Source organism: Artibeus jamaicensis, unplaced genomic scaffold, assembly GCF_021234435.1.
Source record: "Artibeus jamaicensis isolate MK-2021 breed Jamaican fruit bat unplaced genomic scaffold, CSHL_Jam_final contig_559, whole genome shotgun sequence".
NCBI classification, from domain to species: Eukaryota; Metazoa; Chordata; class Mammalia; order Chiroptera; family Phyllostomidae; genus Artibeus; species Artibeus jamaicensis.
The window spans coordinates 901976-916247 of NW_026521887.1; the positions used below are offsets into that span (position 1 = coordinate 901976).

At 36.1% G+C, this 14272-nt stretch overlaps 1 protein-coding gene across 1 annotated transcript in view; it reads right to left on the minus strand.

Moving 5' to 3' along the window:
• MYO16 (myosin XVI) overlaps positions 1-14272 on the minus strand; it is a 660093-nt gene that overhangs the window by 326533 nt on the left and 319288 nt on the right. Inside the window, exon 11 of the mRNA XM_053670348.1 lies at positions 12712-12822. Within this exon, the coding sequence (XP_053526323.1) occupies positions 12712-12822 (111 nt within the window). The remainder of the gene's footprint in view (positions 1-12711; positions 12823-14272) is intronic.

The following is a 14272-nucleotide window of genomic DNA, read 5'->3' on the forward strand; positions in this document are numbered from 1 at the left end:
TAGAAAGTTTCAAAAGTAGGATAGATGAAGCGGAGGATAGGTTTAGTGAGTTGGAGGACAAGGTAGGAAGCATCTCACAGAAAGAGAAAAAAAATGAAAAGAGGCTCAGAAAGAATGAAGACGGATTACGAGAAATGCAAGACAATATGAAACGTAATAATATCTGAATAATAGGAATACCAGAAGGAGAAGAAGAAGAACAAGGGATAGAAAATGTATTTGAATGAGTAATGAGAGAAAATTTCCCCAATCTGATGAGAGAAAAAGTCACAAAAACCCAGGAATCACAGAGTCCCAATCAAGAGGAACCCAAAGAGGCCCACTTCAAGACACATCATCATTAAAATGGCAAAATTCCAAGACAAAGTGAGAATCTTAAAGGCAGCAAGGGAGAAAAAAGAAGTAACATACAAGGTAGCCCCAATAAGGTTAGCTACTGACTTCTCAATGGAAACACTCCAAGCAAGAAGAGAATGGCAAGAAATATTCCAAGTAATGAGAACCAGAGGCCTACGACCAAGGCTACTTTACCCAGCAAGGCTCTCAATCAAGATAGATGGCCAAATAAAGAGCTTCCAAGACAAAAGAATTCTAAAAGAATATGCCTCTACCAAACCAGCTCTACAAGAAATACTAAAAGGACTGCTTTAAGGAAAGGAAGGAAAAGAGAGACAGAGAGGACCACAGGTACAAAAATGGCAATGAATAAGTACCTCTGAAACGTAAATAGATTAAATGCTCCAATCAAAAGACACAGAATAGCTCAATGGATAAGAAAGCATGTCCCACACATATGCTGCCTACAAGAGACCCACCTCAGGACAAAAGACCATCACAGACTAAAAGTGAAAGGCTGGAAACAAAATTCCCAAGCAAATGGACAAGAAAAGAAAGCTGGGGTAGCAATTCTCATATCAGACAAAATAGACTTCAAAAAAAGGGCCATAAAGAGAGACCCAGAAGGTCACTTCATTATACTCAAGGGAAGAATCCACCAAGAAGACATTAACATCATAAATACATATGCACCAAATATAGAGCCACCCAAATATACAAAGAAAATCTTAGAGGACTTCAAGAAAGATATAGACAGCAACACAATTATAGTAGGGGATTTTAACACCCCACTGTCAAAAATCTTGTTTGGACAGATCTTCCAAACAAAATATCAACAAAGATATTGCAGCATTAAACAACACCCTAGATGAAATGGACTTAACTGATATACATAGAGCCCTTCATCAAAAGAAGCTAAATACACATTCTTTTCAAATGCACATGGAACATTCTCAAAGATAGACCACATGATAAGACACAAAACAAGCCTAAAAAATTTCAAGAAAATTTAAATCATACCAAGCATCTTCTCCAACCACAAGGGACTGAAATTGGAAACCAATCCCAAAGGAAAAAATCCAAAGCACCCAAAATCATGGAGACTGAATGGTATGCTATTAAACAACGAATGGGTCAAGAATGAAATTAGGGAAGAAATCAAAACATTTCTGGAAACGAATGAAAACGACCTCACAACAACCCAAAACTTATGAGACACAGCGAAGGCAGTCCTGAGAGGAAACTTTATAGCAATACAAGCCTACCTAAAGAAGATAGAAACATTTCAAACAAACAGCCTAACCCTACGCCTGCAAGAACTCGAGGAACAACAACAAAGACAGCCCAGAGCAAGCAGAAGGAAGGAAATAGCCAAGATCAGACCAGAATTAAATGACATAGAGACTAAAAGCACAATTCTAAGGATCAATGAATCCAGGAGTTGGTTCTTTGAGAAGATAAACAAAATAGACAAGCCTTTAAGTAGGCTCATCAAGAAAAGAAGAGAGAGAACACAAATAAACACAATCAGAAATGAAAGAGGAGAGATTACAACTGATACCACAGAAATAGAAAGGATTGTAAGAAATTACTATGAAGAACTGTATGCCAAGAAATTTGAGAACCTAGGGGAAATGGACACATTTCTAGAAAAATATAATCTTCCAAAACTCAATGAAAAAGAAGCAGAAAATCTGAACACACCAATAACACCAAAAGAAACTGAAGCAGTAATCAAAAAACTCCCATCACACAAAATCCCCGGACCAGATGGATTCACAGGAGAATTCTACAAAGCATTTAAGGAAGAACTAACCCCTATTATCCACAGACTATTCCAAAAAATACAGAAGGATGTAAAACTCTAAAATTCTTTTTATGAAGCCAGCATCATCCTAATTCCAAAATCAGATAGAGACACAACAAAGGAAAAAAACTTCAGGCCAATATCGCTGATGAACATAGACGCTAAAATCCTCAACAAAATATTGGCAAATCACAGCCAACAATATATCAAAAAGATCATACACCATGACCAAGTGGGATTCATACCAGGGATGCAAGGATGGTTCAATATTCGCAAGTCAGTAAATGTAATACATCACATAAACAAAAGCAAAGACAAAAACCACATGATCATATCAATAGACGCAGAAAAGGCTTTTGATAAGGTACAGCACCCATTTATGATTAAAAAACACTTAGCAAAGTGGGAATAGAGGGAGCATTCCACAATATAATAAAGTCCGTATAAGAGAGACCTGCAGCCAACATCATACTCAATGGGCAAAAACTAAAATCTTTTCCACTAAGATCAGGAACAAGACAAGGATTTCCACCTTCACCACTTCTATTCAATATAGTATTGGAAGTTTTAGCCACAGCGATCAGGCAAGAAAAGGAAATAAAAGGCATCCAAATAGGAAAGGAGGAAACAAAACTGTCACTGTTTGCAGATGACATGATAGTGTACATGAAAAATCCTATAGACTCTACCCCAAAACTGCTCTAATTAATGAATTTGGCAAAACAGCAGGACACAGAGTCAATATCCAGAAATCAAAGGCATTTTTGTATACGAACAATGAATCAGCAGAAGCAGAAATCAAGGAAAAAATCCCATTCGATATAGCAAAAAGAAAAATAAAATATCTGGGAATAAACCTAACCAAGGAGTTAAAAGACCTGTATGCAGAAAACTACAGAGCCCTGAAGAAAGAAATCAAGGAAGACACACACAAATGGAAACATATACCTTGTTTATGGATTGGAAGAATTAACATCATTAAAATGTCCATACTACCCAAAGCAATTTACAAATTCAATGCAATACCTATTAAAATACCAATGGCATATTTCACAGACAGAGAACAAACACTTCAAAAATTTATATGAAACCATAAACGACCCCAAATAGCAGCTGCACTCTTGAGAAAGAAGAACAAAGTAGGAGGGATCACAATACCTTATATCAAATTGTATTACAAGGCCACTGTAATCAAAACAGCCTTGTTCTGGCATAAAAACAGGCACATAGACCAATGGAACAGAACGGAGAGCCCAGAAATAAACCCAACTCTCTACAGTCAATTAATATTCGACAAAGGGGGCAGTAACATAAAATGGAGTAAAGATAGCCTCTTCAACAAATGGTGTTGGGAGAACTGGACAGCTACGTGCAAAACAAATGAAACTTGAGCACCAACTTACACCATACACCAAAATAAATTCAAGGTGGATAAAAGACTTAAATATAAGTCATGACACCATTAAAGTCCTAGAGGCGAACATTGGCAGGAAAATCTCAGATATTTCATGCAGCAACATTTTTACTGATACATCCCCTAGAGCAAGGAATATAAAGGAAATAATAAACAAATGGGATCTCATCAAAATAAAATGTTTCTCTGTGGTTAAAGAAAACAGTGTTAAATTAAAAAGACAACCAACTGTATGGGAAAACATATTTGCCAATGATACCTCAGACAAAGGTTTAATCTCCAAAATATACAAAGAACTTACATGACTCCACTCTAAGAAGACAACCAACCCAATTAAAAAATGGGAAAAGGACTTGAACAGACACTTCTCCAAGGGGGACATACAGAATATCCAGAGACACATGAAGAAATGCTCAATATCACTAGCTATCAGAGAGATGCAAATTAAAACCACAATGAGATACCACTTTACACCAGTCAGAATGGCTATCATAAACAAAGCAACAAACAACAAATATTGGAGAGGTTGTGGGGAAAAGTGGACCTTAGTTCACTGTTGGTGGGATTGCAGACTGGTACTACCATTATGGAAAACAGTATGCAAGTTTCTCAGAAAAATAAAAATGGACCTGCCTTTTGATCCAGCAATTCCACTGCTAGGATTATATCCTAGAACCCCCAAACATCAATATCAGAGAACCTATGCACCACATTGTTCATAGCAGCACAATTTACAATAGCCAAGAGTTGGAAGCAACCTAGGTGCCCGTCAATAAATGAATGGATCAAAAAATTGTGATACATATACACAATGGAATTCTATGCAGCATAGAGAAAGAAGGAGCTACTACCCTTTGCAACAGCATGGATGGAAGTGTAAAGCATTATGCTGAGTGAAATAAGCCAGGGGTTGAAAGACAAATACCATATGATCTCACCTTTAACAGGAAGCTAAACAACAAAACAAACAAGCAAGCAAAATAAAAACAAATACACTGAAATAGAGAACAGGAGGACAGTGACCAGAGGGGAGAGGGGAGGGAATTTAAGGGGAAAAAATGGGAGGGATTTAGAGGAACAAGTATAAAGGACACAGGGACAGTAACTAAGGAGGGTGGAAATGGTAGGGAGGTGGGGTGCATGGGGGTGGTGTGGGCTGGGATGGGAAAAAGAAACAGATAACTGTACTTGAAAATAACTAAATAAAAAGAAAAAAAGAAAAAACCCACTACATATCGAGAAGGAAAATGGACAAAAACAACCTACTTTTAAATGGCAACATAATTAAACAGGCAATTCAGAAAGAGAATCAGGTAGCAACAAACACATATTGGTCAACATCATTAGTTATTGGAGAAGTTCAAGTTAAAACCATAAAGAGGTGCCACTGAAAAACTGCTGAAATGAATACAGTTTGAAAAAGTCAATAAAACAAGTAATACTGATCATGCTAAGTGTTGGCAATGATGTATAAACCAAAAAGTCTATGGTGGGAGTGTAACCCCTTTGAAAAACTACTTGGCTGTATCTAATAAAGCTGAACAAACCTTATGATGCTGGCATTACAGTTCCAGGTAAATGCTCCACAGAAAGACTTATTGATGTGTGCTTCCAAAAAGATGTAAGGTAGTTTATAACAGTATTATTTATAATAATCAAAAAGTGAAAATAACTGGAAGTTTCCTCAATTGTAGTGTCAATAGATAAATTAGGATATAGTCACAATATGTATAGGAATAGGATATGTACAGGGATAAAAATGGGTAAGTAGTGCCACAAGTAACAGTATAAATGAATATCAGAAACATAATGATAAGGAAAAGATGAAAGACACAAAAGAGAATATACTTGATGATTCCTTTTATATAAAATAAAAACAAAAAACAGATAAACCTATTATGTCAGACACTTGTAATAATTAAGGTGAATTGAGGAATGGACTTCTCATGTTCCATTTCTTTATTAAGCTGCTTGCTATATTTGTGTATTCACCAAATAAAAATCCATATAGCCATACGCTAGTAAGTTGTGAATTATTCCTTTTATTATATTCAACACATTTACTTAAAAGAGGCATTGACAAGAATTTTATAGACAAATGAAGAAGAAAAGAAATAAAAGTGAAATAATTAAACTGAAAGGAGACCTTATTAGTTTAGAATCTCAAAATTATTCTTAAAATCTAGGGAATAAAAATGAAACTAGAAAGCGAACTGAGGAATAATTGAGAAATCTGCTCATTAAAAATATTTTTTTTCAATTTTTAAGTGTATTTTATTGATTATGCTATTACACTTGTCCCATTTTTTCCTTCTTTTTATTCTCTTTTGTCCTGCATCCCTCCTGCCTCCAGCATTTCCCCCACCTTATTTCATGTCCATGGGTCATACATATATACATTCTTTGGCTTCTACATTTCCTATACTATTCTTAGCCTCTGCCTATCTATTTTGTGCCTACCCATTATGCTTCTTATTCCCTGTACCTTTTTCTCCCATTCTTCCTCTCCCCCTCCCCACTGATAACCCTCCATATGATTTCCATTTCTGTGATTCTGTTCCTGTTCTAATTGTTTGCTAGTTTTTCTTTTTGTATTCTAGGTTCCATTGTTGATAGTTGTGAGTTTGTTGTCATTTTACTGTTCACAGTTTTGATCTTCTTTTTCTTAGATAAGTCCCTTTAATATTTCATATAATGAGGGCTGGGTGATGATGAACTCCTTTAACCTGACCTTATCTGGGAAGCACTTTATCTGCCCTTCCATTCTAAATGGATAGACTAATCTTGGATGTAGGTCCTTGCCTTTCATGACTTGGAAGACTTCTTTCCAGCCCCTTCTTGCCTGTAAGGTTCCTATTTATTGTTTATTTATTTATTTGTCATTCAATTACAGTTGTTCCCATTTTTCCTCCATTACTCTCCCCCTCCCTACCGAACCCCACCTCCCACACTCAATCCTCCACCCTGTTGTCTTTGTCCATGTGTCCTTTATAAATGTTCCTTGATGACCCTTCCACTTCTTTCCCCAGTTATTCGCCCCTCCCTTTCCTCTGGGCACTGTCAATCTGTTCTTTATTTCCATGTCTCTGGTTATATTGTGCTCATTTGTTTTGATGATTATGTTCCTAAGGTTTCCTTTGAGAAATCAGCTGATAGTCTTATGGGAACTCCTTTGTAGGTAACTCTCTCCTTTTCTCTTGCTGCTTTTAAGATGTTCTCCTTATCTTTAATCTTGGGTAACTTAATTATGATGTGTCTTGCTGTGCTCCTCCTTGGATCCAACTTTTTTGGGACTCTCTGAGTTTCCTGGACTTCCTGGAAGTATAGTTCCTTCACCAGATTGGGGAAATTTTCTGTCATTATTTTTCAAATAAATGTTCAATTTCTTGGTTTTCCTCTTCTTTTGGCACCCCTGTGTTTCAGATGTTAGAAGATTAAAGTTGTCTCAGAGGTTTCTAAGCCTCTCCTTATTTTTTTGGAATTCTTATTTTTTCATTCTGTTCTGGTCGAATGTTTATTTATTTCTTCTGTTCCAAATCTTTGATTTGAGTCCTGTTTTCCTCCCCTCACTGTTAGTTCCCTATATATATTTTTCTATTTCATTTTGCATGGTCTTTATTTCTTTCTTTTGCAATTGTACTCAGTCATTTCTGGGAGCATCCTGCTTACTGGTGTTTTGAACTCCGCATCTGATATGTTGGCTAGCTTCTCATCACTTAGTTCTTTTTCTGAATTTTTTATTTCTTTGTCTCAAGGTACATGTTACATTGTAAGGCTGGAGCCTTAGATATTCACTAGGGTGGGGCAAACCACTTCGCTAAGTTGTGGCGCTGTATGTGGGCGAGGGGTCAGAGAGGGAACACTGCCCCTTGCTTGGCTCTTGGCTGGCTATCAGTCACTTCCTTTGCTTCCCACAAGTGAACTGGAATCTTTCAGGTGCTGATTTCTGAGTGCATGGGCTTGTGTAGTTTCTAGGATCCCATGGGACTCTCAAACAGACTCTCCTGTGAGACTGAGAGTTTCTCCCATTGCTGCAACCTCCACAGGGTTTTTTTTTTTTTTGAGTGTGAAAAGATATAAAAATCTCTTTAATTTTCCTTTTAATTGAGATCACAAAAGACTGGGAACCAACCACTAAGTGACAGTATTTCCACATTCCAAAGTGAGGCACATGACAACCTGTGCCCAACTTGCAAAGTTCAGCCCAATACAATTTGATGAGCCCAGCAATACCTTGAGAATATAAACCGTTTAATATCATACGGCCTATGAGTGGACTGAATTTTCTTTTTCTTTTTTTAAAATTTTATTTAGTTATTTTTCAAATACAGTTTTTGTCTATTTTTCCCATCCCAGCCTCCCCTGCCCTGTGCTCCCCACCTCCCTCCCATATCCACCCCCCTTAGTTCTCGTCCCTGTGTCCTTCCTATTTGTTCCTCCAAATCCCTCCCCTTTTTTCCCCTTAAATTTCCTTCCCTCTCCCCTCTGGTCACTGTCCCCTTGTTCTCTATTTCAGTGTCTTTGTTTTTTTTCTGCTTGCTTGTCTGTTTTATTGTTTAGCTTTCTGTTAAAGGTGAGATCATATGGTATTTGTCTTTCAACACCTGGCCTATTTCACTCTGCATAATGCTTTCCAGTTCCATCCATGCTGTTGCAAAGGGTAGTAGCTTCTTCTTTCTCTATGCTGCATAGAATTCCATTGTGTATATGTACCACAATTTTTTGATTCATTCATTTACTGATTGGCACCTAGGTTGCTTCCAACTCTTGGCTGTTGTAAATTGTGCTGCTATGAACATTGTGGTGCATAGGTTCTTTGAAATTGATGTTTTAGGATTCTTGGGGTATAATCCTAGCAGTGGAATTGCTGGGTCAAAAGGCAGGTCAATTTTTATTTTTCTGAGAAAATTCCATACTGTTTTCCATAATGGTTGTACCAGTCTGCAATCCCACCAACAGTGAACTAAGGACCCCTTTTCCCCACACCCTCTCCAACATTTGTTGTTTGTTGCTTTGTTTATGATAGCCATCCTGACCAGGGTAAAGTTTTTATAGCCACAGGTTTTGAGGCTTTAGTTTCTCACACTGGAACCCTGGGTTATGCCTGTCTGTCTTGCTTCCCTGTTGTTCCTCTTGGCTTATCCTCACATGAAACTGGGGTATCCAGGTCTGCCAACCATCACCTGTCACTCATTCTGGCACCAGTTTCTTGTCACTGTTCCTCCTACTGGTCTGGATAAATGTTTCTTTAACTCCTTGGTTGTCAGACTTCTACACAGATGAATTTTCTGACAGTTATGGTTGTTTATTGTTTTTAAATTAGTTACTATCATTCTTTTGGTTGTGCAAGGAAGTGAAGCATATCTACCTATGCCTCCATCTTGGCCAGAAGCCCCCCAAAATTTAAGATAAAATCAAAATATAGCAACTTTAAATTTAATTTTCCTATTAAGATATATTTTCCATTGGTTTAGTTATTAAAGGAAATTAATGCTGTCTTGATAATATATTTTATAATAAACAATAAAATTTATAAAATATGATGTGAACATTAATGACAGTAATAAAAATACTTTATGTAGATTCATACCATATTGTAAAGAGGTCATTTTGAAAAAAATTAAAAATTTTAACTGTACTATGGAGAAAGAATTTTTAAAATCATAGAAACATAAAGATTTCTAAATTATTTTTCTAATAAATTACTTTTTAAAATAATGTACATGTCAAGTGTTCAAAAGGGTCTTTTAGTTGAAGGTACTGCACAGCATAGCATATGGTATGTGAAACTTCAGATGACTAGGCTAGCAGGTGATATTAGCTTGGAAAAAATGTATCAGTCCTCATAATTTCAAATAACCTGGAAGTGAGAGATACTTCAGCTTCTGACATCAGCTTATGCCTCTTGAAATGCTCTTATAAAGAAGACCTGCTATATCCAACTGGATCACCTTAAGGGGAACAGTAAGTTATTAAGGGACTGAGATGAGCCAGGTTCCATACTTGGCTAATGAGATGTTACATAATTTATTTTTATTTTGTGAGGTTTCTTTTCTTTATGAGTCTCAAGTTTTACCAGTGTGTTTGTAAAGAGAATATTGCCTACATGCTTATCGACCATCCATGAAGGGATTTGATTGCATCTTCTATTCTCTGTGACTGTTGACAATAATTGTTCAGGGCATACAATGCCTTTATTCTGTGCATTTCCTAGCAACCAACATCTCATTACCCGCAATTCATTTTTTTGTTGTTGGTTTGGGAACTTCCTACTGCTACAGACTGCATGGAAACTTCCCAATTCAATAGCTCAGTGAAATGTTTTACATTTAGTTAAAAGAAAATTTACAGATTATTTTGAAAGAGCATCTTGTATAACAAATCAGACTATAGCAAAAAAGAAGATGAAAATCCTTGTTGAACTTTAAATTCAAATTAAATATTGTATCTTGGCTCTGATGGGCTGGTGACAGCAGCAGAAGTCATATTCTGTGCATGTTTGCAGTAAGACTGAGGTTGAAATATGGAAGAAAAACAAGCATTAATACATTTACAAGGCACTCTGATCTAAAAGCTAGAAGGAAGAGCATGTCAATAATTGCGATGCAAGAGGCTATAGAAAGGACATGTTGAAAGGGTGGGTGTTGAGATCGGACTATCAAATTTGAAAAATTTAATCTCGACACATCTACTAAACTACTACCATTATATTTGTGGGGAAGTAACACTTGATTTAATTTCCAGTTCATCATGGACTGGTGATACTTTTTAAAAACATAATAAAAATGAAGTCCTGGAAAAATGAAATAGAAAAAGACAAAAACATACAAAACATAAACCTTAATTTTATTTAATTTAACAGATGAAAATTAAACCATCAAAGAAGGAATGTGCAGGCATTAACCAAAGAACATACATGCATAATCCATAGACACAGACAATAGTGTGGTGATGGCAAGAGGGAAGTGGGGACAGGGTCTGAGTAAAGGTGGGCAAAGGGAGGGAAAACAGGGACGTATGTAGTAATGTCAACAATAAAAATAAGTTAAAAATTGCTATAAGTTTCAAAACTCTTACTCTCATTGTAGACTGCTGATAAAAGGTTCTCATATCCAGTGGTCCATACAATACACTTTGAGGATCACTTATTACTATTCAATAAATAATGTTTAAATTGCTTACCTAGTCATAGAGGTGAATTCAAATACTATAACATAGAACACTTATCACGGAATTGATCATAGACAACTTAACTCTTCAATCTATCACATATGGAGAAAATGAAAACCATGCCCCACACAGTGGCAAATTTATATTTTATGTGCAGTTTAGCAAAGCAGGGAATATTCATTGTGATAATTGCAGAGGGTATCTATGAAGATGGTCCACTGTCTGGAGGATTTAGAAGCATGACTCAGATAAAGAGGTAGAAAGTATACAAGATTAGAAAATGTTAGGCTAGGCCTCTTGGCGAGAAAAATCAGTGGGTTCCTATTCTCACTGAGCTCACAGTCTAGTATGACACATAGCCAGATGTTAATCAAAGCACTAATGAGGTATATAACCACACATAGTTATAAGTGCTCTACAAAAAGATCCTCTACAATGACTTAATCTGGAAGGTTAACATAGAGACCGAAGAACTCTTTGGTGGCAGTTTATAAAGTTGAGTATTTTATGAAGATAGAAATAGAATGTTATGAAAAGAAACATAAGAAAATTTCCTGATGCAGGAAGTAGGGCAAAGCTCAGAGGCTAAAACTCACCAACAATAATGTTCAGATCCTGATGAGACTCAGGAGATTCTAGAGTCTGGAATAAGGATAGTGGTCATCCTCCCATGAAAAACGATAAGGCAGAGGCAAGGCTTAAGACTGGGAGTTTTGAAACTATATTTATTTTTTACAAAAATTACTCCAGTTCATTGTGAGATTGGAGAAAGAGGGAATGAAGTTTGCTGTAGAAAGTTATGAGGTGTAGAAAAAAATGTCAGTGACTTTGAAGAAAATGGTGCCCATCAAGATGAAGGAAGTAAATTAAATAGATATTTGGGAGACAAAGCCACTTGGAAAACATGAAGCAAATGAAGAAATTCAAAACAATTCAAGCAGGGGTCTTCTGATAATAAAATTAAGAAGTTAAAAAGAAAGAATCAATACAATGATGGGTAAGGGGAAAAATAGAATAAAAATAACACACGAGTAACAGGGCAATAACTGACCAAAGAAATCAGATTTCACCACTTTATGCCAATGACTCAATTCCATTAGTTTTGAGAGAAGTATGTAATTTTAAGTATATTTACAGTGCAGGCAATTTATCCAAGCATTCTGCTGCTGCAATAAATTTACATAGGCTAACTAGCACCTGACAGTTTATTATTAGTAAGGGAATCTCAGACTTCACATTTCCATAAAAATTGCTTACTCAATTTCCCAGTACAGTAGAGAAAAGGGGTGTTAATAAAAAGGGAGAGCAGACATTTGTATAAACAGATTTCTTCATATGCATTCTGACAGAATTGTTCTGAATTCAATATAACAAAATCAAGAATGGAGAGGGAGAGGAAAGAGAGGCAGATAGGAGAGATACTGAGAATTGAGATTGCATGGTATCTGAATTCGTACTAGTACTGGTAGAAATAACACATATAAATCAGGATAGACCCATAGCAAATAATTGTTCCATGCTGTTTATCATCTAAGTCTCATTTAATAACAGGTTAGCGAAAATCCCTATGTAAATTCTTTTCATGCAAATAGGGAGGCGATTCTCCATGCACAACTAACTTTTCCCCTTTAGCTTCCTTTTCCAGATCTAGAAGCCCATATCAAAGTAGATAAAACAAACAGCATTTTTAAAAGCAATTAACAGATCCTGATCGTTCTAGCAAGATCTTCCACAGCAAGCATTACAAGAAAGTTGTCTACCCTCAGTACGAACTTACACTTAACAACTCTGTTGTTTGGACTTTGCTGAATCTGCCTTATAACTGCACCAGAAGAATCAACCTGGGCTTTCAGAAATCCACCTGAAGGTATCAGCATGACCAGAAGCTACAATAAATCCATTATCTGTAATATATGCAGCACTGAAGGGTAAAAATATGCAGCAAGAAAAATGCAGCGCAAAAGGCAATTTCAAGGGCACTTACATATATCTGATTGTTCCCAAAGCGCTTTTGAATTTCATAAAGCAGGCTGCCATCGTTGAGCTCACTGAGTGTTGCTAGGTCATCATTTGGAGCAGGAGGCATTAGCTTGACCTGGGGTAAACAAATAAGTAAGATCAATTCTAATTGCCTTGCAATCAACTTTCTTCACAGTTGGATGTTCCATTTCAATTATATGTCAGAAGTTTAAAAACCACATGAGTTTGGAATTGTTATTAAAAGATGAAATGGTTCACTTAAAAGAAACAAAAAGTTTCAACAGCCACAGAAAATTATATTCAGATGAAATTTCTGTTCTATACCCATGAGAGTGCATACACACTCACACACACACACACACACACACACACGTCAGATATTCACTTACATCCCTCAAAGTCATTAAGTCTATCAAAATAATTTTAGCATGTTGATTCTTCCTAGTCCCTACTTTCAATTTAGACAGCTCTAAACTCTGCTGAGTCCTTTGTAAGACAAGAAGCTGAAAAAAGCTCATGTGTTTGCAGTGTTTCCAAAGCTAAAGCAAAACTTCTCTCTCAAATTACGGTGGTTGGCATGGAAGCAATGTGCCTTGAATTCAGTTTCTGCATACATCTAGGGGAAGGCCGGATTTTTAAAGTGAACTCTAGAATTTTGGCTTATGATTTTTATTCTGCTCTACAATACTCTTAAGATTAAAGTAGGTGTGAGATTAAGATAATTCTGTCAAGAAGAAAACAAATGCTTTCCTATTTCAATTTGATATAGAGTGACAGTTTAAACACTAGGCAATATTAAAAATAAAATAAAGACAGATTTGGATTATTTAATTAGATAAAAATCTATCCTTTAGAAGTTTAAAATGGCCGGTGTTTAATATTTTTTTTGACATTTTTTAATATAAATTTTATTTAGTTACTTTTTAAGTACATTTTTTTTTATCTATTTCTCCCATCCCACCCCACCCCCCCTCCCGGTCTCCCCCCTCCCTCCCATTCCCCCCCCCCCCCCCCCCCCGCCCAGTCCTCATCTCTGTGTCTTTCATACTTGTTCCTCAAAATCCCTCCCCCTTTTTCCCCTTAAGTTCCCTTCCCTCTCCCCTCTGGTCGCTGCCCACTTGTTCTCTATTTCAGCGTCTTTGTTTTTGTTCTGTTTGCTTGTTTGTTTTATTCTTTAGCTTCCTGTCAAAGGTGAGATCATATGGTATTTGTCCTTCAATACCTATGGCCAGTGTTTAATATTATATACATAAGATATGCTCTGAAAATCAGAAATTTGGTATAATTTGACAACTTTGGTTTTCTCATGAGAAACACAGTAATGAAAGAATAAAAATATTCTTTTTAATGCTCCCATGAGTTCAGTGGTGCCTATAGTGAACTTTTAATAACAGTAAATGTTTATTTGTATTGTTACCATTCATGTTTGTATTCTATATTTGAATTTTATATTTGTATTATACACAAAACTATTGGATATAGCATCACTGAGTTGAACTTAAATATTACTGTTTATCAGCTAAATATTTATAGAGTGATAAATATTACATGTTTTTTAAAAAGCT